Here is a 26487-nt window from a genome sequence, read left to right as displayed (position 1 = left end):
GAGGATCCGCCCCACTGCGCGGTTACCTTGGAAACCTCCTGGTTTACCAATTAGGGCGACGGGGAGAGGGCGAAGAACTAAGAAAACAGCATCCTGGCTTGGCTACCGAGGCCTGTAGATCCGAGGCAACTGTTCCCTTCCCGTGACTTTGGGGCGCTTTTCCGCAGAGCGGCGGCAAGGCCTCCTGGGAGTTGTAGTTCTGCAGGAGGCCTGTTTGCCCCATCAACTATACAGGCACTCCAGACCCAGATTCCATCTTCCACCTTTGACTCCCAATGCTTTCTTACTTAATTAATTATTCGTGTATGCACATAAGAGCTTTTACTGGCAAGGAGACTAGGTTTCTGCTCCCTGAGGATCTATAAAGCCGATTTCTTTCCCCCTCCTTGTTATGATGGCTTTAATTTACTTCAAAATGCTTAAGTGTAGGCAGGATGATTATGTATAAATTAGTTCGTTGGATCTACCCTCTAGGGGTAGTCAGTTGCCTAACCAGGCGTTCACGGTGAAGCCCTGGTCAGCAAACACTTAATCAGAAAGTCCACTCTCTAGAGGCAGCTTCCGCTCTTTTTATTGCCCATCAACACCAGAGATTTGGCTAATTGGCATAATGAAATGTTAGAAATAGATTCTCATTGGTGAAATTAACAGAATTCAAGATATGTGAATGGGCTAGGATATAATAGACACTCACCTCCCTTGCATGAACATGATATTAAGAACCTAGCAAGCCTCATTGCTTGTTGCCATAGGAATGGTACCCTAGACTGATCCTAAAATGTTATGATCCAGATCTTTCTTGAGTTCTCTGACCCCTCTTCTCCTTCTGCCCCCACCCCTTCTCAGCCCACCCCAGCTTTTTTGGCCTAGCTGGGTAGTTTGTAGGATCTTAGTTCCCCAACCAGGGTTCAAACCCTTGCAGTGGAAAGGCAAAGTCCTAACCACTGACCGTCAGGGAATTCTCTCTGCCCTTCTCTTCTTAGGGTCTTTTCTCAGCACTTTTTTCTGGGTCTTTATTAGCCACCTCCCTCCAGAATCTCTGTTCTTGCTGAAATTCTCTTTCTGCCCCCTCTTCCTCTGTAGGACTTTTCTCGCTTTCTGTTTCCTCCACAGAAGTTTGAAGGGGGCTAAGAGAAAGACACGGTACTCACATTGGGCTTGAGGAGGCATAAAAACATGGTTTATTCCAAACACTGCAATGTGGTACAGGAGAGAGGGAAAAGAGGTTGGTAGTGAGTGTGGACTCCCAGACTCCTCCCTTCCACGACCCAGCTCCAGACCCGGCTGGAGATCTGGGAGGTGGAGGTTTGGGGGCAGGTTGGGGGGGGGGGGGGTCTGCTGCGTCTTTACTGAAAGGGTTGGATTTGGAGAGGATATGGCCGGTGGCACCTGGGGCTGGTCGTGGGAAGTTTTGGCTTGATGGAGGTTGGGATCAATGCTGGGACAGTGGAGGCGGGGCTTCGTTGGGGGGCGTGTCCTAGGACAAAAGAGGGGAAAGCTACTGAGGGCGGAAAAGGAGAAGGGGGTGTCACGGTTTGACGTCGAGGGTCACAGTCTGGTCGGGGCACAGTCTGGGGCTCGGGTCACAGTTTGGGGTCAGGGGTCACAGTCTGGGGTCGGATGACCATTTTCAGGGGTCGGAAGTCACAGTCTGGGGTCAGGGGTTTCTGTGTGGCGGGGCCAAGGTCTGGGGTCACAGTTTGGCTAACGCGTCTCACAGTTTCGAGTCCCAATGGATGAAAGGTTAAAAACGGGCTTCCCCGGAGGCGTGCCTGGGGGGCCGGGGAGCTGCACAGTGATGTGGGGGCCACGGCCCCGGGCGTGGGGGTGGGACGCGGGCGTGGCGTGACCCCGCCACCTCCCGCCCCATCTGGTGACGTTAAAAAGCCCTTGTCGGGTTAAAAAAAAAAGTCCAGTGGGCTCTGAGACCCCTGCCCCCTTGCTCCCAGGCTGGGTGAGATTTGAGGGACCAAATCCCCTCCGGTTTGAAGTGCCCCCCATAGCGAGGGGCGCAGGACGCTGCTCCAGGCGGGGTCCGGCCAGTTCTATTTTCTTCATTTCCAACCCTCGCGGGTCCTGTCCACCCCGCGTGCCCCCTCGGGCTGTGGCCTGCGCTGACCAAGGGGGCGGCGGGGCCTCCCAGGCCGCGTCATACCTCGGACTCGAGGCTGGAGAAGTGTGCCGAGCCCCGGCGGGTACCCAGGTCCCCGCCCCGGTGTCTCCGGTGGGGCGCGGCGGGCAGCTGCGGCCCCCAGTGAGCGGCGTGCGGGCACCGGCGCGCGTGGCGGGAGGGCCCGGTTAGCCTGCGCGCGGGGGCGGCGCGGGGACACGAGCTGAGGTCCTCGAGCGATCGCGAGGTGGGCGCGGGCGGCGGGAGGTCCCAGCCCCCGGCGGCGCGCCGGTGCCGGTGGTGGTGCGGCGCGGCAGCGGGCGCGCGGTGTGAGGCCCGCGGCCGGTGAGGGTGCGGCCGCGGGCACCCGCAGCGGGCCCGGCGCCGGTGCGGGGGCCCCGCGGCCCAGGGCGGGGGCGGCGGCGCCCACCAGCCGCCGTCCAGGCCGTCGTGCGAGCAGCTGAGATGGCGCGGCGGCGGCAGCAGCTCCAGGCTGGCGCAGTGGCGACAGTGCCAGGCGGCGGGGCCGCTGCGCGGGGGCAGATAGTCCCAGCTGCCTGCGCGCCAGCCCCCGAGCTTGTCGACCGACCAGTAGCGGCCCGGCGGCGGCCCGAGGCGCTCGGCATATGGGTAGGGGAAGTCGGCGAACCACCAGGGCTCTAGGCCGCCCAGCGACGCGCCGCCCAGGCTCTCCGAGTCCTCCGAGTCCGACGGCGACGGCTCGAGGTCAAGGTAAGGGCAGGGGGGCGGCGCGGCGCGGCACGGGGGAGGCGCGGCCTGGGCTCCAGCGCCCGCGGCCCCCGCGCCGCCCGCGCCCCCAGCGCCGGGACCCAGCAGAGGCTGGCTCTCGGGGTCCGAGCGCGGCCAGCGCGTGGGCGCCGGAGGGCTCTCGTCCTCGAAGGCCAGGCGGCAAAGCGGCGGCCCGACGGCGGTGGCCGCGGCGGCAGGGGGCGCGGGTGGCGACGGGAAGCCGGGGAAGGCGCCGGCGGGGGGCTCGGCCGGCTCTTTGTCGCGCACGATGGCGAAGTAGGAGGGCGGCGGCTTCTGTGGCGGCTGCGTGGTCGGTGGAGACAGCGGGCGCCCAGTCGCGCCCCTGGGCGCCGCGCGCGCCTCGCCCACGCCCAGGCCCTGCGGCTCGATGGGGCCGTAGTAGCGGTGGAAGCCGTCTGCTAAGCCCGCGCCGCCGGGCGGCCCCGCACCTTTGGGGCGGCGCCAGCGATCCACGGCTGCGCGCTCGCGCGGCACGAAGGGCGCTGGGCCAGGCGGGGGCCTCGCCGCCGGGTATACGGGGCTGGGCAGCGGCTGCGGCGGCGGCGGGGGTTTGGCGGGCGGCGGCGCAGCCTCTGCGCTGCAGCAACTGTACATTCCCTGTAGGGACCGCGGGAGGAGCAGTGTCAGCGCGGGATGCTGGGGACCACCTGCCTTCCCTCCGACCCTCCCTCCTCTCCCGCACCCGACCTCCCTAGCTGCCTTCCACTTCTCGCCATCCCTGCCAGTTTCTTCCTTTCTCTCCCCCTCCGCCCCCCTCTCTCCTCCGTACCCTGGAGAAGGCCAGCAGGAAATCCATGCGGTGGGTGGGCCCCAGGCAATGCCGCAGGCGCCAATACACCAGGTGCTCCCAAGCGAAGACCAGCAGGGAGAGGCCCATGGCCACCAGGAGCATGTAGAAGACGCCCGCCATGTTGTCAATGTCCAACTTGCTGCTCATCACCTCGATCTTGTCATTGTGGCAGATTCCCGAGAGCCACAGCCGTTCCAGCATCTCGATCTCATCTGGGGACAGGCGGGTGGGCTGTCACCTTCCATGGGCACCCTCTGAGGATCCTCTTCTCTGATATGAAAGTCTAGGTCCTCAGACCCTTCCCCCCACCACCTTTCCCCATGACCCAGGGGTCTTTGCCTCCCCTCCTCCACTTTCCCTCCCCTGCCCCCGCCCCCCACCCCACCCCCCAGGCATCTCTGCGTGCAGCCGCACCATCCCCCAGGAACTGCAGCAGTGCCAGGTCAATGGGCCGCTTCCAGCGGGAACCCTTGTGCAAGGCGATGCCATAGCCCGTGGTGGCAAAGACCTTGCCCGAGCCGATGGTGACGAGCTTGCAGCCCTCATCTTTGCGGGCCATGTAGTTGAGCACAGCCGCGTCATAGATGAAGGCGTCCAGCTTCCTGCGGGCAGGGGCATGAAAGGCAGAGTCAGTCCCACCCAGATGCCCAGATGGCCAACCCAGAGCCCCGCTAACTCCTAACCTCCAACTGCTCCAGATCCTAACTGGTGGTGATCTCCTCAGCAAGCCACTGCACCTTTTTGTGCCTCAGTTTAAACATCTGTCCAATGGGGACAGCAGCAACACTCTCCCTTCCAAGGTTGTCGCACAGATAGCCCTGGGAGCAAAGCAAGTGCTGGAGAAATGTTAGCTGTGAGTGTTAATGAAATAACTACTTGTTCAGTCTCTACTGGAACCTTCCAAAAGAAGGTCCTGCGTACTCCTCTGTTTTATTTCTTTATTTTAAAATTGTATTTATTTAAAATTTATTTATTTGACTGCGCTGGGTCTTTGTTGCTGTCACTCAGTCGTATCTGACCCTTTGCAACCTCATGGACTGCAGCACGCCAGGCTTCCCTGTCCTTCACCATCTCCCAGAGTGTGCTCAAACTCATGTCCATTGAATCGATGATGCCATCCAACCATCTCATTCTCTGTCACCTTGTTCTCCTCCTGCCCTCAATCCTCGTCCTGCACTAGTAGGGAACGAGTTGGATCTAGTTCCCTGACCCGGGCCCCCTGCATTGGGAGCCTGGAGTCCTAGTCACTGGACCAGCAGGGAAGTTCCCTACTCCTCCATTTTAAAGAGGAGGGCTGAAGCTCAGGAAGGAGAATCATACAAATAACAATAATGTTAGTGATGACTTCTGTTGTGCCACGCATTCTTCTAGCTACTATAATAACTCAATTCTGTCAGCATTCCTGTGAGGTAGAAACCATCATCTCCGTTATTCAGACCAGGAAACGCAGGCCCAGACACGTGTCTTAATTTGCTTGGGTTCTCCCTGTAGGCCCTGATTTCTACAATTTGGTGGGAAGACAAGCACAGATTCTGAGTTAGTAGTTCTCAGAGATGAATACGTTGTGGCACTTGGCACACGTCACTTCCTGCCCACCTTACTTCTGTGATGATCTGATTAATCTCAGCCTCTCCTACCAGACCACAAGAGCCTCTAGGATAGAGTCCAAGACCCATCACATTCCAGGCTGTGACCCAGCAGTTCCTGACACAAACAAGGTGGCGGTTATATTTGTGGGATAAATGAAAGAATGATAAAGGAATGCAAACTTCTGTGGATTACACACCATGTAACTATCCTGCAACATAAGATAACTGCTCTCAATCTGACCTATGAAGATGTCCAGGGTGTCTTAAGGAGAAAAAAAAAATCTAGTCCCGGTATCCTAGATAGAACAGAGTTCCATAGTTATTTCCTGGGGTGAAATTTTGGTCATCTTAACTGTAGACACCAGATTAGTTCTCAGAAAGAGGAACCTGTTTTGTCTAGTCCAACACTGTCCAAAAGAACATTCTGGGATGCTGGAAATGTCCCATCTGCACTGTCCAACATGGCTGCCACCAGCCCCCTGTGGCTCCGGAGCACTTGAAATGTGACCAGTACAACAGAGGGGTGGAACTTTAAATGGTATTTATTTATTTAGTTTTGGTTGCTGCAGCGTGCGGGATCTTAGTTCCCCAACCCGGGATCACACCTGCCCCCGCTGCAATGGAAGCATGGAGTCTTAACCACTGGACCACCGGGGAAGTCCCAAATTGTATTTAATGTTAGCTAGTTCAAATTTCCCCTTCATGGATCACAGCCTTGTGGCACAGGGGCTTGAAAGGTCCGTATAATCAAAGCTATAGTTTTTCCAGTAGTCATGCACGAATGTGAGAGCTGGACCATAAAGAAGGCTGAACACTGAAAAACTGGTACTTCCAAATTGTGGTGCTGGAGAAGACTCTTGAGAGTCCCTTGGACTGCAAGGAGATCAAACCAGTCAATTTTAAAAGAAATCAACCCTGAATATTCATTGGAAGGACTGATGCTGAAGTTGAAGCTCCAATACTTTGGCCACCTGATGCAAAGAGCCAACTCATTGCAAAAGACACGGATGCTGGGAAAGATTGAAGGCAAAAGGAGAAGAGGGCGGCAGAGGATGAGATGGTTGGATGGCATCACCGGCTTTATGGACATGAGTCTGAGTAAACTCTGGGAGATGGTGAAGGACAGGGAAACCTGGTGTGTTGTAGTTCATGAGGTCGCAGAGTGGGACATGACTGAGCGACTGAACAACAACTGGTGGTGTACTGGTTAAGAGTCCTCCGTCCAATGCAGGGGATATGGGTTCGGTCCCTGGCTGGGGAACTACGATCCCATATGCCTTAAAGACAAAAATAAATAAATATTTTTTTAAATTTGAAAAAAAAAGAGGAGCCAAATGAATGAATTCAGACTGGTTCAGGACCAGCATTCTGGGTGCCAGTCCCTGGAGCTAAGAGGTAAGATTTAGTTAATAGGGAAAAAATGCAAACAGGCTTTCCTCCACGGCCAAAGCAAGAGAACAGTGTGTACTTTTAGTGAGCAATGTATAAAGAGGTGTGTGCATACATGGTTTAATTGATCTGGAAAAAAAATGAAAAATAATGCTTCCTTTAGGGAATGGAGACTTGATGTTTCCTTTTTGGCCCTTCTAATGTGAGTGAGAAATTGAACCTTTCTCATGGGCTAGGCTTCCAGAACTGATTGGGAGGAGAAGCTGTGTTTCTTTATTTCTTTTTAAGAAATGCAGTTCCTTTCTCTCCCAGTGAGGTTGCTTGCCCTCAGCAGTAGGGCAAGCACACATTTGGTGTGTGAGCCAGGCAAAGCCACGCGAGGCTGCCAATGCCCTTGAACCTCTCTGTAAGGATGGAATTTTCTAGTGTTGTCCACAGCGGTGGCTATTTGAACCCCAATTTTATTTTATTATTTTTTTGAACCCCAATTTTAATTAAACTTTACAATTCTGAAGTCACATCAACTACACCTCCAGTGATCAAGAGCTGTTGGCTACCATATTGGACTGCCCAGGTTTAGCACGTTTCCATCATCACAGAAAGGGCTCTAGGAAAGCGCTGCTCTACACACGTGTCCGTCTGGCGTCCAGACTAGAATGGAAGCTCCAGGAGAGCAGAGACTTCGATTTGCTCACTGCTATACCCTGAGTGCCTAGCCCGGTGCCTGGTGCGAAAAGACTGTTCTATCTTATATCTTTACGTGTGCTCACCCCACAGGCTATAGCCCGTCAGGCTCCTCTGTCCAGGGGATTTTCCCAGCAAGAATACTGAAATAGGTAGCCATTTCCTTCTCCACAGGATCTTCCCACCAGGGATCGAATCCGCATCTTTTGCAATGCATGCGGATTCTTTACCGCTGAGCCACTGGTTTCCCAAAAGAAGACCTTAATAAACATTTACTGGATGAATGAATGAATGAATGGACAAGTGCCTTTTAACTTTTATATCATTAGGGGTATCTTGTCAGAAGCATTGTAACTCATTATTTGGTTTCTTTCTTGGTCCTCTCTATATTAAAAGCATATATATAGTATGTACACATATACATGTACATATTCATATATATATAGGGGCTTCCCAGGTGGCACCAGTGGTAAAGAACCCACCTGCCAATGCAGGAGACATAAAAGACACGGGTTCGACTCCTGGGTCGGGAAGATTCCCTGGAGAGGGAAATGGCAATGCACTCCCGTGTTCTTGCCTGGAGAATGCTATGGACAGAACAGCCTAGTGGGCCACAGTCCATTGGGGTCGCCAAGAGTTGGACAGGAGTGAAGCGACTTAGCACGCACACATGCATTCATATATATATATATATAGAGAGAGAGAGAGAGAGAGAGAGAGAGAGACAGGAAGAAAGACCAAAAAATACTGACCTTGGGGATCCCCCAATACAAATGGTCCAGACAGCCCAGCCCACAGTGAAGTCTATAGTTAAAACCCTGCTCATGTGCTCACAGGTGCACTGCTTCCAGAGTTTTGGATGCCTACTCCCAAATATGAACTGACTACCAGAGGTTACTAGACACCAGATAAAGCCTCTAACAAAATTAAAGACAGAAAGAGGGACTCCCCTGGCAGTCCAATGGTTAGGACTCCACGCGTCCACTTCAGAGGGCCCAGGTTCAATCCCGAGTCAGGGAACTAAACTCTCATAAGCCATGCCACACGGCCAAATAAACAAATAGGAGGGGGAATTTGGAGGAATCATCATACAGAGAGAAAATGTTAAAAAACCAAAACTCAGCAACTATCATTAATGTCATCAGAAAAGCAAGACAAGATACTGCAACTTTGAACCATTATGAAGTCGGATACTACAGGGACTTCCCTGGTGGTGCAGTGTATAAGGATGGGTTGCTCACTCAGGAGACACAGAATCGATCCCTGACCTGGCAAGATCCCACGTGCTGCCGGGCAACTAATAAGCCTGGGAGCCACAACTGCTGAGCCCACAGGCCGCAACTGAGCGTTGCATGCCACCACAAAGATCGAAGACCCCATGTCATGAAGAGCTAAGACACGGTGCAGCCAAACAAATCAATACTTTTAAAAGTCTGTATTTGACTCTCCAAGCTATATGGATGTATAACTCTGATAGAAATTGAATGAAAAATTAGAAAAAAATGTTTAAAGGAACACTGAGGAGAAAAAGAATTCAGCAGAGGCAGGAAATCCGAGCAAGAAGTGACAGAGAGAAACACAGGGGGATCCTTGTGGATCCACCAAGCTTCTGGGTAAGGGGCAGAGGAGGAAGAGTCTGGGTTTCTCACTGGGTGAGTGAGGTTATATAGTGCAGTGGTTGAGAAGTTGGGCTGAGAATCAGATTCCAGGGTTCAAATCCCAACTCTTCCCCTCAGCAGAATTGTAGGGTCTTACCATATATTCTCATCTATAGAATGAGAACAATAATATTCACCTATAAAGAATTATAGCTGAGCACTGAAGAACTGATGCTTTTGAACTGTGGTGCTGGAAAAGACTCTTGAGAGTCCCTTGGACTGCAAGGAGATCAAACCAGTCCATCCTAAAGGAAACCAGTCCTGAATATTCATTGGAAGGACTAATGTTGAAACTGAAGCTCTAATGCTTTGGCCACTTGATGCGAAGAGCCGACTCACTGGCAAAGACCTTCATGCTGGGAAAGATGGAGAGCAAGAGGAGAAGTAGGTGGCAGAGGATGAGATGGTTGGCTGGCATCATCGACTCAGTGGACATGAGTCTGAGCAAACTCCGAGAGATACTGAAGGACAGGGAAGCCTGGTGGGTGCAGTCCATGGGGTTGCAAAGAGTCAGACCCGACCGAGCGACTGAACAACAAATGAAAAGTTATGGGTTGAACTGTCTTCCCCCGAAATTCATAACATTGAAGTCCTATCCCAGTGCCTCTGAATGTGATCTTAGTTGGAGAAAAGGTCTCTACAGTCTCTACATTTTAATTAAGTTAAAATGAGGTCACGAAAGTGGGCCCTGAATGGTGTTCTTCTATGAAGGAGGAATTTGAATACAGGGATATGCACAAAGGGAAGATGACGTGAAAAGACACAGAAAGGGACTTTCCTCATGATCCACTGGTGAAGAATCTGCGTAGCAATGCAAGGGACACGGGTTCGATTCCTGGTCAGAGGACTAAGATCCCACATGCCTTGGAGCAACTAAGCCTACACGCTGAAACTACTGAGTCCTCGAGCTACAACTAAAGACTCCACGAGCCACAGCGAAAGATCTCACATGACACAACTAAGATGCAACACAGCCCCCCCCTGAAAAAAAGAAAATGAATAAAAGACTCAGGCAGAAGAGGGCCATCTATGAGGCCATCCACGAGGCCAGGGAGACGGGCCTGGGATGGGTCCTTCCTTTACAGCCAAGCAGGATTTCTAGCCTCCACCACTGTGAGATGATAAATTTTTGTTACGGCAGTCCTAGCAAACCAATTGGAGAAGGCAATGGCACCCCACTCCAGTACTCTTGCCTGGAAAATGCCATGGACGGAGGAGCCTGGTAGGCTGCAATCCGTGGGGTCGCTAAGAGTCGGACATGACTGAGAGAATTCCCTTTCACTTTTTACTTTCATGCATTGGAGAAGGAAATGGCAACCCACTCCAGTGTTCTTGCCTGGAGAATCCCAGGGATGGGGGAGCCTGGTGGGCTGCCATCTATGGGGTCGCACAGAGTCGGACACAACTGACGTGACTTAGCAGCAGCAGCAGCAAACCAATAACGGACTTAAATGAGTTAGAACTTGATGTAGAATAAACACTATAGTACATTAAAAAGACACAGGAATGATGCCAAGCCTTGGCAAAGATGTGGAAGAAATGGAACTTTCCTACACTGCTGATGAGAGTGTAAATTGGTACAACCACTTTGGAAAATGTCTGGCAACATCTTTTGAAGCTAAGAAGACACCACTATATGATCCAGCAGGTCCACTCATGGGAATTTACTGAAAGACATGAACGTGTATGTCCTCCAAACACCTGTACAGGAATGTTCATAGTAGGATCGTCACAACGGCCAACGCTGGAAACACACAAATGTTCATGAATCAGGAGAACGGAAGGGTTCTGATATACTCCTGTGTTGGTATACTCAACAGAATGGAGTGCAATGAACACACTTGGTAGTAGCATTGGACGAAGCAAGCTAGACACAAAAACCATTATACACACTGTTTGATTCTATTTATGTGATATTCAGAATGAAGCAAAACTAATTTACACTGATAATCTATGAAGACTAGGTCAGAGGGGGACTAGAAATGTTTCATACCTTAACCTGAGTGTGGAAACATGAATGTATAGATGATCAATGACCTTCACACTTAAGATTTGTGTATTTGTGTATGGCAGGATGTAAATGCGTGCAGCCAGTATGCAGAAAAAGTATAGAGCTCAGTTGGTAAAGAATCCTCCAGCAATGCAGGAGACCCCGGTTCGATTCCTGGGTCAGGAAGATCTGCTGGAGGAGGAACAGGCTTCCCACTCCAGTATTTTCAGGCTTCCCTGGTGGCTCAGCTGGTAAAGGATCCGCCTGCAATGCGAGAGGACCTGTTTTTGATCCCTGGGTTGGGAAGATCCCTGAAGAAGGGAAAGGCTACCCACTCCAGTATTGTGGCCTGGAGAATTCCATGGACTGTATAGTCCATAGGATCGCAAAGAGTAGGACACGACAGCGATTTTCAGTCATGAAATCGATTTTCACAACTTTACATGTGAAATTGATTTTCAGTTGTGAAATTTTAGCGAAATCTAAAAATAGAGTTACTATGTGATCCAGCAATCCCACTCTTGAGCATATATCTGGGAAAGACAAAAATTCTAATTCGAAAAGACACATACATCCCAGTGTTCACAGCGGCACCATTCACAAGAGCCAAGACACGGAAACCACCTGAATGCCTGTTGACAGATGAGACAGATGAATGGATAAAGAAAACATGGTATGTCTATATATTATATGTATACACATATATGTAAATACAATGGGATCTTGTTATTTGTTCGCTAAGTTGTGTCTGACTCTTTGCCATGGACTGCAGCCCACCAGACTCCTCTGTCCATGGGATTTCCCAGGCAGGAATACTGGAGTAGGTTGCTATTTCCTTCTTCAGGGGATCGTCCCAAGCCAGACATTGAACCTCTGTCTCCTACATTGGCAGGCAGATTCTTTACCACTGAGCCATCAGGCAAGCACACAATGGAATACTACCTGGTCATAAAGGAGAATGAAATAATGCCATTTGCAGCAATATGGATGGAACCTAGAGATTATCATTCTCAATGAAGTAACTCAGAGAGAGGCAAATATTATGTGATATCACGTATATGTGGAATCTAAAGAATATTACACAGAAACTTATTAAAATAGAACCAGACTCACAGACATAGAAAACAAACTTATGATTACCAAAGGGGAAAGGGGGAGGGAGGAATTGGGAGTTTGGGATTAGCAGATATACTATATATAAAATAGATCAATAACAATGGTCTACTGTATAGCACAGAGAACTGTAGTCAGTATTTTATAATAGACCATAGTAAAGAATCTGGAATATATATATATGTTTATACATACATAAACCATATTATTTTGCTGTATACCTGAAACTAACATAACATTGGAAATCAACTATACTTCAGTAATAATAATAATAAAAGATCTGTGCGTGTTACATCTCAATTTTAAAAAAGATGCAATATAAAAAGACCCAGGATGAAGCCTCAAGCTATTCTTACTTATTAAGGGCTGAGACTGTGGCTGACATTTAGATGAAAAGAAAAGTACAGGTAACCCTCGTCCTCTGAACTTAGGGGCGGGATAGATTTGGATTCCTTTTCTTGAGATGGGGCTGTTCTCCCTTGCTGGTCACACTTTCACTGCTCTCCAAAACTCAGAAACCAAGCAGATTGAGGACGCAGGGCTTCCCGCTACCCAATTCTTGCTCTCTAAACGTAAGGATGAAATTGACTGGAAATGTGAGGGATCCCTGCAGAAGTACAAGAGAAGAGGAAGGCAATTCTGCCTCTCGCAGAAGGGCACCTTGTGCTCGGGAAAGTAGGGATCAGTGAGCAGAGCCTGGGAAAGCCGCCCTACTTTGCAGAAGCGAGGTAGAGGATCTGGAATTCCCAGGGGCCTTCCCGGAGGGAGGAGCCGAGGAGGAAGAAGTGGAAGAGGGAAGGGGGGAGAAATGAGTCAGCTGGCTTGCTGGGGAGGATACTCGGGGGGGTGAGTAAGGCAGTGAAGAAGTCCCAGGGGGGTGGGGAGGTGGCCAGAGCACTTGTATGTGTCATGTTCATAACCTTCACTAAGAAACTTTCCGCATTTAGATGATGTACACCCAGGCCGACCAATTCGGCAGCTACAAGCCCCTGTGGCTGTTTTGAGCACTTGAATTGAGATGTGTGGTATGTAAAATGCACCTGCATACGTGCTAAGTTGCTTCAGTCGTGTCCTACTCTTTGCCACCCATGGATTGTAGCCCGCCATGCTCCTCTGTCCATGGGATTCTCCAGGCAAGAATACTGGAGTGGGTTGCCATGCCCTCCTCCAGGGGATCTTCTGGACCCAGGGATCGAACCCATGCCTCTTGTGTCTCCTGTGCTGGCAGACAGTTCTTTACCACTGGCGCCACCTGGGAAGCCCGGGGTCTAAAGGCACCTAGATGCTAAGGGACAAGAAACTAGATGACATCTGGGGTCATGGCAAGTAAAGGAAGGAATTAAGAAGTGGAAGAAGTACCGGGAAAGGGACTTCCCTGGTGGTTCAGGGGTTGACTCCGTGGTTCCAAGGCAGGGGGCCCACAGGTTTGACCCCTGGTCAGGGAACTAAGATCCTACATACCTTGTGGCACAGCCAAAAAAAAAAAAAATTAAGGGAAGTACCAGGAAAGACGAGGAGGAGGAAGAGAAGAAAAAAGAAAACAGAGAGGAAAGGAAGGAAACCACAGAAGAGGTAAAAAGACAGAGCTCAAGAACGCCACTGTGACTGCCACTAGCCAGATGTGACTGACTCTGAATTGAGATAAGAGATGGGCTGTGATTATAAAATCTGAAGCACCCACCCTGCCCCCTGCCAAAAAAGTAAAACATCTCAAGGGTTTTTTTGGCCGCACCTTGCAGCTTGTGAGATTTTAGTTACCCAACCAGGGATCGAAGCTGGGACCTTGGCAGTGCAAGCACAAAGTCCTAACCACTGGACCGTCAGGGAATTCCTCATCATTAATTTCGATATTACATACTGAAATGATAATCTGTTGGAACTACTGGGTTAAATACAATGTACCATTCGAATTAATGTCACCTGTTTCTTTTAGTGTGACTCCTGGAGACAATTACAGAACATATGTGGAGCTACGGTACAACACAGGGAACTATATTCAGTATCTTGTAATAGCCTATAATGGAAAAGAATCTGAAAAGAATATATATTTAATTTATATATATATAACTGAATCACTTTGCTATACATCTGAAACACTGTAAATTTAAAAATGTTTACTTCAATTAAATTTAAAAATGTTTCATTAATGAAAAAAAATCATTCATCCGCAATTAAAAAAAAAAAGAAAATTAGGGACTTCCCTGGCAGTCCAGTGGTTAAGACTTTGCCCTGCTGCACAGGGTGCCGGTTCATTCCCTGGTCCGGGAGCCATGGTCCCATATGCCTCATGGCCAAAAAAGCAAAACTTAAAACAGAAGCGATATTGTAATAAATTCAATAAAGACTATATAAAAACGGTCCACATCAAAAAAATTCTTAAAATATATATAAGTGTGTGTGTGTGTGTGTCTCCCCAGCTCTGCTCTAGAAAAAAAAGGCTCGAGGAAATGCCTTGAAATATGAATAAGGAGGGGGAAAGGAGAGAGCTTCACTTTTTGTTCATTTTTGACTGTGAGCCTTGTGGGATTTTAGTTCCTTCAGCAGGGATCGAACCCTGTTTCTGGGCAGTAAGAACACTGAGTCCTAACCATGGACCGCCATGGAATTCCCAAGATCTTCACCTTTTACATTATTATTTTTAACAATGTGCAAGAGTTAAGCAAATAAAACCTTTAAACAGAAGCAGGAAAGAGATATGGGAAGGGGAATGTTTGTTCATGAAACTTGGGAATGTGAAGTCAAAAGGTGCCACACACAGAGAAAGGGGGTGTCCTCCAGGCAGGAAGCCCTGGGGAAGGGGCTGAGGGGTCCATCAGGCATCACAGCTAAAGGGAAGGCAGGAGGAAGCGTGTTCTGGAAAGGAGTGTGAGGCTTTGTAGCCCACAGGTTCCTGGGTGTCTTTAAGAACCTTCAGGAAATAGGGAAGTGGCAGCTTGGGGAACCACGTGACAATTAGAATCCAAACACAGAGAGAGGGACTTCTTTGGTCGTCCAGTGGCTCAATTAGAATCTAGACACAGAGGTAGGGACTAGGTGGGACCTGGGTTCAATCCCTGGTAGGAAACAAGATCCCATATGCCGCATCTAAGACCCAGTGCAGCCAAATAAATAAATATTAAAAAAAAAAAAAAAATGACAGCCGGGTAAAAAAGATCCAGTTACTCTAAATGGCCCCTTCAGGGATCAGCAGAGCATGGGCCTGAGGGAAGGTGTCTGGAGGGCAGTATAGTGTGTGTGTGTGTTAGTCGCTCAGTCGTGTCCAACTCTTTGCAGCCCCATGGACTCTATCCTGCCAGGCTTCTCTGTCCATGGAATTCTCTAGGCAAGAATACTGGAGTTGGTAGCCATTCCCTTCTCCAAGGGATCGTCCCCTGTGGAATTGAACCCAAGTCTCCTGCATCGCAGGCAAATTCTTTACCGTCTGAGCCACCAAGGAAGCCTGGAGAGCAGTTTAGCTTCTGCCTAACTGGTCCCTCTAATCCCCATCCAGCTTCATTCTCCACTTGGCAGCCAAGGGGAACATTTACAAACAGAAATCTAATTACATGGCTCCCTTAAAGTCCCCCTTTCCCATGGCTTCTCACTGGCCTTCAAATAAGGCCCAGCCCTAACCTCAGCCTCAGGGATCACACCCTATGTCCTACTCTCGTCTACCCTTTAAACTGAACTCTCCACCCTTCAGCCATGCTTGCCTTCTTGCTGTTACTTTTTCTTTGTTAAAAATTTTTTGCCTTTCCGCCCAGCATGCCAGATCTTAGTTCCCCTGACAGGGATCGAACCCATGCCCCTTACAGTGGAAAAATGGAGTCTTAACCACTGGACCACCAGGGAAGTTCCCCTGCTTGTCCTCTGAGAAGCCAAGACCACTCCTGGCTCAGACCTACTGCACAACCTGTTCCCTTTGCCTGCAAGGTTCTGCCTTCATAAGTCCACCTGGCTAAGAAGGGGTCCCTCACCTCCTTCTGGGCTCTCCAGAGGTGAGCCCAGTCACCTCCCCCATCACTTTCTGCAATGATCACGCTGATTTTTCTGCTTGCATGTTTCTTGTTCATTTCCTGCCTCTAGACTGTAAGCTCCCTGGGGGCAGGAACTGTGATCAACATGTTTGTTCACTGCCTGGATGGAGTGGGGACTAAGGAAATAAATTCATGCTGAATGACTATATCAATGAGCAACAGGGAGAGAGAGTCATTATGCTCAGCTTTGTTGTAACCTTGGACCGCTCTTTGGAGCCAGAACTTAACTTTTCCCTATGATTTGGGAAACTGATGTTAAAAGGAAAAATCCAAGTATTGATTCCAGTGAGTTCAGATCTAACGATGATGATGATAGTAAGAATAATAACAACAGTGTGTCCTGCACTGTTCTAAGTGTTTTGCATGGATTAACTAATAATAACTACTATAACAATTCTTATTAAAAAAAAACTTATGAGATGGGTTATTCCCATTTTACAAGGAGGAAACTGAGGCTCAGAGAGGTTGAGTAACTTGCCCAAGGTCACACAGCCAAGAACGGACAAAGCCAGGATCTGAACTCTGGCAGCCTGGCCCCCAAATCCATAATCACTGGATCCTTAAAAATATCCTAAGGGGTTCATTCCTACCCTCAATGACCTCTGACCTCCAAGCTGACCCACCCTCGGCTGACCGCTGAGGCTGACAAATGACCCTGACCCCTTGCCAGCTCCGAGCCTCCTCAGGACCCCCAGCAGCCACACCCCTCCCCGCACCTCCCGGCCCCCAGTCTGCGCTGACCCTGCCTTGAGCTGAGTGAGCGCTTCCTCTACGCGGGGCTGGTTGTAGCGCACCATGTAACTGTGCATGTCAGGGTAGTTGCTGCGGATGTTCTTCTCCGTGGACCCGTTGGGCACCGTCCCAAACTTCAGGGGCGGGTACTGCTCCTGGGGCCGCTGGAACTGGGGCAGAATGGGGAGATATTAGAGCGCCCCCACCAGGGGCCATCTGGGTCAAGGATGTCCTCAACCAGCCTCTCCATTCTGGGGGCCACTGGTAGATGCCCCAGTCCAGAAGTGGTTCTCACACTGGCTCACTGTGACCCCCAGCAGGAAGCACTACTCTTCACCCATCACATACGTTCACAGTTATCAGTACACGTGCCCGCAAGTAGGTATACATACACGTGCGCATACACAATCAGGAGTTATGTTGAAATATTTAATCCCCAGTATGGCCTGATCATAGTCTAATTAGAAAAGACCCCCTAATTAGAAAAGGCCCCTGCTGGGTCAGGCATTAACCCTTAACTTGCTGGATCATGGGAGGTCCCGGGGTAGGGGCTGGCATGGCGCAGGCTAGGGGCAGTTGCTAAGAGTTACCAATCTGTTCAGAAATAGTTCACTATATATTTTTTTTTTTTTGCCTTACCACATGGTACATGGGATCTTAGTTCCCTGACGGGGGATCAAACCCACATGCCCGGAAGTGGAAGTGCAGAGTCTCAACCCCTGGCCTGCCAGGGAAGTCCCAATGGTGCACTGTTTTAACAACACACTGGTGTGCTGGCTTGATGTCGGGTGTATATATGACTAAAACAGAAGCTGCCTACAACCATACTCACCCTGATTACAGAAAATACAGTCAAACATATTTTCTAGTCTATTCCATTCCTTTAAAAAAAAAAGTTTGTCATAATTTATGGAGTGGGTCATGACGCCCAGTTAACCACGTTAGTCTCAGAGTGCGCTGTGCGGACCACCTGTCCCCTGAACAAACTGTGATCCGTGGTGAGGTAAGTACAGAAACTGAGAGAGTGAGCGTTTCAAGTTATCTCAGAGAATAATTTTGTTCCTAAGAAATAAAATGTGGTTTGGAATTTTGCATGTCTTGGTTTTAAATTTTATTTTACTTTTCCAGTCATTCCTTTCTATTTTATTTTATACAAGAGTCAGTCTCTACTGGATTAGAAATGTCAAGAATTAGCCCTTCATCACAGTTTGAGGGAAGCACTGATCTAGAATATTCCTTGTGGCACTATGGCCCCTAGAATATTTGGGGATACTCTTTTCTCCTTAGAATGTTTAAATACATTGTGAAACATGTTTTCCCTCCAGAATATTCCATTCTAGTACTCTAGAACTCTTTCTGGGAAAAAAACCCCATCTGCCACCTCCAACCCCAGCCCATTCCCTCCCTCCCCAAACACACACACCTTTCGGTCACTGAGCCCAGACACGGTGTCCACATACTCCTCCTGGATCATGAAGGCGGCCAGGTTGGCTGTGTAGCTGGCGAGAAAGATGACAGCGAAGAAGGCCCACACCAACACCATGATTTTGCTGGTGGTCCCCCGGGGGTTCTCCACGGGCACCGAGTTGTTGAACACCAGGGCCCAGAGCAGCCAGATGGATTTCCCAATGGTGAAGGTTGAGCCACCAGGGCCTGCAGGGGGCCAGGAGGAGGACATGGACCCCACATCCCTTCTGCTCAGTGAGGGAGAGCAGAGAGGACTACAATTCCCAGTGGCCCCTGAGGCCCCTGCTGCCTCAGGAGACCACAGCTCTTTCCCAGGGGCTGTTGGGAAATGTAGTTCTATCTGTGGTCCAGGCACACTGAGGTAGGGTGATGGAAGAAGGCACTCACGTTTGCCCGTGGCCAGGCTGCGGTTGTAGCCGACGGGACTGAGGTACTCGAAGATGAAAACGGTGACCGCGACCACAGTGAGGCACATGACGAACATCATCACCCACACGGCAGGGCTGTATGGCTCTGAGGGCAAGGGGGTGTGTGGTCATGATTCATCCAAGACAAGGCTTGGGTGCCCCCAGACATGTGACCTCATCCTACTTTGCCCCCTTCTCAGAGATAGACTCACTGCCCACCAGACCCCTGAGAGAGCAGGGGTGGGGGTTTGGGGGGAGAACAGTCTCTTCCAAAGACAATCATCTCAACCATTTCTGTGATTTCAACCACCAAATACAAACTGTCTCCTAAATACCTTTCCTGAACCCCAGACCTGATTCTCCACCCACCCCCGGCAATTGCCCCAGGCCATTCATGTCCCACGCTGAGCCCAGCACCAACTCCCATGTCCCCATCCTGGGAGTTTCACCATTTATCCAGTCACTCCCCAGACCCTCCTCCCCTATTTGCCACCCTCTCTCCCTCCTCGCTCTTCCTCCCCAGCATCCCATCAGTCCCCACCTCCCTTCTCCTGTCCTCCCTCTACCTCTACTCCCCACCTGGACCTTTCTTCTCCATTCTCTCTGCCAACAAGGCTCAGGCCACACCCTGTCCCCTGGACCATCTCCCTGTGCTCTCCCCTCCAGCCCTTCCTTCCACTATGGCCCTTAGAGGCTCTCTCTACACCCAGAGATGAGTTGTCCTCAACTCACAGTCCTCTGTGGCTCCCCTGTGCCCCCAGAACAAAGTCCCTGCCCCTCAGCCTTGCTTCCACTCTCCTCTCTGGACTGATCATTGTCTCAAGAACCCATTTCTTTAACCACCCAGAACCCACAGTTCCCCAAATAAGCCACATCTTCTCTGCCTCTTTCTCAATAGCTTCCCTGCCAGAGGCCCCACCCTGACCTGTCCATCAGCCAAACTCCTCACACTGCCTCCTGGAGCTCACTGACAACAAACCCAAATCACCGTTTCCTTGAGATCAGTCCCGGGTATTTGACCTCCCTGGGCCAAGTGCCAGCAGCCAGGACTGCCCCCATCACAGCAGGGTCACCAGCCTGGACTGCCACCGCAGTATCTGGGGATCTGCCTGTCACCTCCACCAGGCCACGTGGTGGGGCATGAACATGACCTTGTCACTCCCTTGCTGAAGGCAGGGGCCCCACGTGGTGCCTCTCAGGGTGCCCTGCTGAGACCTCGGTGCAAAGAGGAGGCCACAAGAGACACCACTGGGAAAACAGACGGAAAACAAAACACCAGGGAAGGGCTGTCCCTTCTCCTCTCAGCCCTTCCCCCTCCCAGGAGCTTTGCTCAGACTTCAGAGAGGGAACGAATGGATGTGAACCGCTGCCTTTGGCCTCTCTTTTGTCCAAGCTCAGTAAATGAGCTCGCTCCTCAGTCTACCTCAAAGCCACCAGCCCATCGGGTGTCGGCTTTCTAATCGCATCCTAAGCCTGTTTACTTGTCTCACCCTCTCGGTCACCTTCCTATCCCATGCCCCAGCCTCTCTCTGCACTGACCTCTGCAGTAGCCTCTTCACGGGCCTCCTGCCTCCGCAGAGCCGCCAGTGGGATATTTTAAAAGTCTAAATCTGATCATATATCCTCACACCACTGCCTGCAGTTAAAAACCTTGCCATTGCAAACAAAACAAAACAAACCAAAAACTGCCTTCCTATCGCAGGGACCATCTGCACAATCCACCATCCAGTTCCATCTCAGTCACCTCCCACCCCTCCCGTGATCACTCACTGCCCCCTCCCCAATTCACACAGGCTTCCTGATAGTTCACAAATAACCCCACAAACATTCCCACCTTGGGGCCTTTGCCTGTTCCCTCTGCCTGTGACACTTTTCCAGCCAGATCTATGCAGGACCCGGTCACCCACTCAGACGGGCCTGCCTCTCCACCCAGGGCAGCATCAACCCTATTTCTCGCCATCTCTTCCCCTGGCTTAATTTCTCGTAGTATTTACCACCATCTGAAATTATGTGGTCAATGTTTCCCTTTAAGAGATTGTTTTCGGTCTCCCCTGTAAGACTGGCGCATAGCTCTTAGAGGGCAGAGTTTTGTGTGCAGCCCAGAGCCTGGCACATAGTAGGTGCTCAGTAAACACTGTTTGACAAGGGCCGTGCTCATCTCTTTTCCTTGTCTTATATACAGGGGAAAATGGGTTTTGCGGGGCCTGCTGCTTACACAATTTGCATGGTTCTCTTTAAGAAAAAAGTACACATGATTATGAAGCCAAGACAGGGTACAGGGCCTTGAAGGGATTGTGTAGAAGACTCCTGAAGCTCAGACTTTCTTAGATGTATGGGAAAATTGCTTCTGGTGGGGGAGATTCTCCTATTTTACAGATCAGAGAACTGAGGCCCTCAGTTCACCTGAGTCACCCTGCTGGTACAAGCAATAACAAGACGGGAGTTAGACACACAGCGGCTCTGCCCCACTCCTGACTCCTTGTCGTTCCAGGGCCCCTGCTCACCAAGGAAGGCCGAGGGGGACACAGTGCCATTGCTCCGCGCCACCATGACGCTGATGCCAGTCTCTACGAAGGGCACAGAGAAATCCACGATTTCGGACCGCTCCTCGTTGATGGTGAGGGAGCCAATGGCCATGTCTGCTCGCTGGTAGAACACCTGAGGGTGAGGACAGGGAAGGAGTGAGGGAAGCCGGGTGGCTCTGGACAAAGACAGGTTCCAGGAGGAGACTAGCGACAGGGTGAGAGAGAGGGCTAGGAGGGTGGTGGGGTGGGTGAGGGGGACCCAGGCAGAGTCGGGCAGGAAAGGCGGAGGTGAGAGAACAAGAGTGGGAAGAAGTGGTCTTCATCCTCCTTCACCGGGAGGTTTGGGACCTCCATCCTCCTGGCCCCGCCCCCTTTTCCTAGTCTCTAAGGTTCCACTCTCCGAGCTCCGCCTCCTCCGCCCTGAAGGTCCCTCCTCCTGGCCCCGCCCCTCCACCAAGGTGAGTCTTTCCTGTGGCCCCGCCTCTTCAAATCCAGGCGTGGCCACTTTGACCACGCCCCCAGACCGCGGCGTGCCCTCGTAGCCCCGCCCCTCTCGGAGACACGGCTCCCGCCTCCCGCCTCCCGGCTCCGACCCCCGACCCAGCAGCTCCTTGGCCAGGACCTGGTCCTGACTCCGCTCCCCACCTGCCCCGTCTCGGTCCCCGCCCTGTCTTCGCCCACCTCACCTCCCCGATCATGCCGTTCCAGACGCCGTCGATCTTTTTGCCGTGCTTCCCGTTGGTGACCAGGTAGAGGTCGTAGCTGAAGCCGATGGTCTGCGCCAGCCGCTTCAGAATGTCGATGCAGAAGCCCTTGCAGCAGCGCTTTTCCGGGCGGGGGGCATCAGGCGGAGGGCTGCGGGGGGCGATCAGGCTCGGGAACGTTGGGGACACCCCCCACCCCCACCCCACGCCTTATGGAGAGAGGGACGAGCAGCAGCTAAAACGATGGTGGGCGTCGCTTTCTGGGAAAACTGAGACTCCAAGGAATTACGTGACTTGTCCAAGGTCACCCAGCTGGAGGGCTTTCCGGGCCCCAAGGGAGGTGGGGTCTGGGGGGCCAGGACTGCAGGAGACTGCAAGGGAGGGTTTTGAAACGGGACCTCCTGGATCCCAGGCTGTCACCTGTGGGTGCGGTTGAGCTGGCTCCGGCAGGGCACAGAGTCTCGGATGCAAGTGCCACTGATGGGGTCGGCGGGCTCCACGATGACGAAGGGCCGCTCTTCCAGCGTGGCCACCGTGAGGTGCTGCGTGTCATCCACTGGCTGCAGGAAGCGGCCGTAGCGCGACCACAGTGGGTACTTGAGGCGGAGAGTCTGCTGCTCCCAGCTGCCCACCTTGGCCAAGAGCAGGGGATTCAGGCTTCCTGAGGGGGCACTTTCCAGAATGTTCTGGCTTTCCTGGCCCTCCTTCCTCAGAGCCCCGGGCTCCCAGCTCCTTCTCCCTCAGATCCAGAAGTCTGGACCCCCTCTCCCCTACCTCTCTCCAGGACCTGGAAACCCTTTAGGCCCATTACCCTGGGCTTTCTTCTACCAGGACCCAGGGGTCTGGGTTCCCAGTTCTTTCCTTGACCACCTGGAATCTCAGGCTCTCAGCCCCTTCCTCCCTCAGAGGCCAGAGCCCAGGGCCTCAGCCCCCACCTCTGCCAGAAGTCTGGGTCCTCACTGCTTCTTCCCCAGGACCCAGGAGTCCCACTCCTCGCCTGTGCCTGAGGTCAGTGCTGGGACTCACCACCTCCCACGTCCTGTCTCGGGTGAGGGAGATGACCACCAGGGAGGGGTTCACAAGGAAGCCGTCCTCATTGAAGGAGTAGTCCCGGTTGTCCCAGGTAATATTCATGAAGTACCTGCCCAGGAGGAAGGGAGGGTAGTGTGGGGCCCTGGACTGGACCTTGGCACCTGAAGGCAGAGAAAGTCCCCTTGCTACTGACCAACCCCACCCCCCCCTAGTTCGAATCTCTCTTTTGGGTTCTTGAAGACCTGAATATGCCCCTTCTTCACTAGGCACTCTCCTTCGCCAGCCCGGTGCCCCCAAGACAAGGTCCCAGACCCTTAGCCTGGGTTTGGGGATCTCAGGGCTCCACCTGCCTCTGCAGCCCCATCTCTGATCACTTCCCACAGTCACTCTTTCCACCCAAACCCTTTCCCTGCCCCACCACACTGTATGTGGGGTGTCCTCCAAACACATCAAGTGGTTTCCTAGCTCTAGGTCTTTGTAGGTGCTTTTCTCTCTGCCTTCCCTAGCTCAGTTGGTAAAGAATCTGCCTGCAGTGCAGGAGACTGGGGTTCGATCCCTGTGTTGGGAAGATCTCCTGGAGAAGGAAATGGCAAACAACTATAATATCCTTGCCTGGAAAATCCCATGGACAGAGGAGCCTGGTGGGCTACAGTCCATAGCGTTGCAAAGAGTTTGGCACAACTGAGAGACTAACAGTTTCATTTTTTCTCTCTGCCTAGGAAAAAACCCTTGGAAAAAGGAAAAAGATGCAGGTTCAATCCCTGGTCAGGGAAGTTCCACATGCCGGGCAGTGCAGCCAAAAGAAAAAAAAAAAACAAAAAAAACCCTTATTCTCTCCTCATCCTGATTAGTTCTTAGGTGTTCAAGACTCCGCTCACGTCCATCTTCTGGACAAAAGCCCTGGGAGGGGCTCTGGACTCCCAAATATCTTTACTATACAGCGGCAGCCTGCACTCTGAATGCTCTTCGCATCACCCTGGTCACTGGACCAGACCCTCAGCTGCCATCCTCACCCCCTCACTCCCCCTCCCTCACCCCCCATGCAGGGCATCTGTCCTCAAATCCCATCCTTCCTGCCCCGGGGATATCTCTGCCCCAGCCCTCCTCTCTGTCCCTACAACCCTCCAGGACCCCACCCCAGCCTCCTACTTTGCCTCCAGCCTCCAATCTTTCTCCTCCAACCTGAACCCATCCCACCCCAGAGGGGTCTGTCTACACCCCAAACTGACTCCACTCTCTCCTGCTCAGAGCCCACTCATAGCTTCCGAGTCCCCTAGAATACAGTTTGAACCTCTCAACCTGGCATTCAAAACCCTTGTAAGGACTTCCCTGATGGCCCAGTGGCTAAGACTCTGCTCTCCCAATGCAGGGGGCCCAGGTTTGATCACCAGTCAGGGAACTAAGATCCCACATGCTGCAACTAAGACCTGGCACAGCCAAATACATTTTCTTTTTTTTTTAAAAAAGGGCCCTTGTGGCCTGTCCCCCCTCTGCCTCACCAGCCTCATCACTCCCAACCCGTAAATTCTCCTGCCTTTATCCACCCTGAGCTATTATGGTCCCACCAAACTGCTCCAAGTTTTTCTCCCCTCTGGTCCTTTGCACAATGCTCTTTCCCCTCTCTGGATTATCTATTTCTGGGGGACTCCCGATTGCCTTTGAAGCCAAATCTAAATCCCTAACCTGGCCTAAATGCCCTACCTACGCTGGGCCACATGTCACTCCATCATATTCTGCCCGCTTGCCCACTGTGCTCCAGACACATTGGCTTTATTTCAGGCATTTCCAGCCTCAGGGCCCTTAAACCTTCTGTTCCCCCTCCCTTCTCTTCACGCGGATCTTCCAATAGTTGGCTCTCTCTGTCTCCCTTTTTGTTTCTGGCTATGCTGCTCAGCTTGTGGGATTTTAGTTCCCCAACCAGGGACTGAACCCAGGTCCTTTGCAGTGAGATCATGGAGTCCTAACCACTGGACTACCAGGGAATTCCCCTGGCTCTTTCTCTTTATCCATTTTTTTTTTTTTAACCTCCAAATTTCCCCAACTCAGAAAGGCCTTTCCTGATGACCTCGTCTAACCTAGCACCATAGGCATTTCTCATTACATTCTGCCTGCTTTATTTTCATCTCAGAAGTTATTACCCATTGATGTTTTTTTCCTTTCTTTTCTTGTTTGTCCACTGATTGTCTCTCCTATGAGACTGTGAGCTCTGTGAGAGCAGAGGCCTCGTTCAACATTATACTCTGTGTATAAAGCAGGGCTTGGCACATTGCAGACTCTTGATAAAGGGCTTTTCAACAAATGAATGAATGAGCAATTTATTCTTCGGGTCTCAACTTATACCACCTCCTCCTGGAAACTTCCCTGAACCCATAGGCTGACCCATAACTTGTGTAGCCTAGTCTGGAATGTTGACTGAGGCCAACCCAATTCCTCTCCTGGGAGAAAGTTAGCTGTGAGATTTGGAGGGATGGTGGTGGACAGGGCTTCCCAGGTGGTGCTAGTGGTAAAGAATCAGCCTGCCAACGCAGGAGACGTAAGAGACGCAGGTTCAGTCCCTGGGTCGGGAAGATCTCCTGGAGGAAGGCGTGGAAACCTACTCCAGTATCCTTGCCTGTCTGTGGGATCGCAAAGATCCCTGATCGCAAAGATGCCTGAAGGGACTTAGCACACACACATGTGGCAGACACAATGGGCTGAAATGATGAGTATCATGAAGGAACAGAAATTCTGGGTCATCAGAAGAACTGGACAGGGAGAAGAACTGCCCTCTGGGGGGACAAGGTAGAGACAGAGAGGGAGATGTTGATGAAGATGGAGATAGTGACGGGGAGGGAAAAGAGAGAGAGAGAATCAGAAAGAATTGAAAGAGTACCGAGAATTGAGGAACTGGCCACAATTCCTGATGTCTGAGTTTCTGTGCGTGTTTATCTTTTCCAATAAACCCCATTTTCCCCGAGGAAACTTGAATGAGACTGCTTCCTGTGACCAAAAATGTTCTGGCTTAGCAGTTCCTCCACGGTGCTCCCACAAAGCCCATGCAACCTCCATTACTGCAAGTATCATGCTGTGCTGTCATTATGCCGTCCCTGTCTGCTACCCCTACAGGACCCTGTGTTCTCTGAAGAGAAGTCCACGGTCTTATTCATCTCTGCGTTCCCAGGTCCCAGCAGGAGCCCTAGTTCCTAGCGGGCGCTCAGTAAGTATTTATGAACGAGGGAGGCTTCTCTCATTGTCTGGTCCCTGGATCCTGATTCCCAAATCACCACTTCTCAATTCTCCTCCCTTAGGCTTTCTTCCCCACCCTTCACCTCTTCCCAAACTCAGGTCATCCTCATTTCAGTATCCAAGGCCCCTCTTTCCACTGCTCTGTCACCAAACTCCCAAAGCTTCCTAGGGTCGAGATGCTGTTTCTCACCAAACCCTGGTCCCCTCATCTAAAACAGTAGTGTGAACAAATTAAATAATATAAAACAGTAGCGTGCCAGTTGCGTACAGCCCTGTCCAGCTAGA

At 51.4% G+C, this 26487-nt stretch overlaps 1 protein-coding gene and 1 long non-coding RNA gene across 2 annotated transcripts in view; one reads left to right on the top strand and one right to left on the bottom strand.

Annotated features, from left to right (window-relative positions):
• Positions 1-2041: 2041 nt before the first annotated feature.
• Positions 2042-26487, bottom strand: part of GRIN2D (glutamate ionotropic receptor NMDA type subunit 2D) — a 36213-nt gene continuing 11767 nt past the window's right edge. The window contains exons 5-14 of the mRNA XM_024979225.2: positions 22972-23086; positions 22366-22577; positions 21928-22096; positions 21221-21374; positions 18697-18822; positions 18266-18495; positions 16852-17012; positions 4086-4273; positions 3651-3883; positions 2042-3478 (exon numbers count right to left, since the gene is read on the bottom strand). Of these exons, the coding sequence (XP_024834993.1) occupies positions 2150-3478; positions 3651-3883; positions 4086-4273; positions 16852-17012; positions 18266-18495; positions 18697-18822; positions 21221-21374; positions 21928-22096; positions 22366-22577; positions 22972-23086 (2917 nt within the window). The 3' untranslated portion in view covers positions 2042-2149. The remainder of the gene's footprint in view (positions 3479-3650; positions 3884-4085; positions 4274-16851; positions 17013-18265; positions 18496-18696; positions 18823-21220; positions 21375-21927; positions 22097-22365; positions 22578-22971; positions 23087-26487) is intronic.
• LOC132342873 (uncharacterized) lies at positions 22984-25944 on the top strand. Its single transcript, XR_009491447.1, has 2 exons — positions 22984-23068; positions 23697-25944. It is a non-coding gene; the product is annotated as an uncharacterized lncRNA (long non-coding RNA).

Source organism: Bos taurus, chromosome 18 (assembly GCF_002263795.3).
Source record: "Bos taurus isolate L1 Dominette 01449 registration number 42190680 breed Hereford chromosome 18, ARS-UCD2.0, whole genome shotgun sequence".
NCBI classification, from domain to species: Eukaryota; Metazoa; Chordata; class Mammalia; order Artiodactyla; family Bovidae; genus Bos; species Bos taurus.
This window is presented reverse-complemented; position numbering and strand designations above follow the sequence as displayed.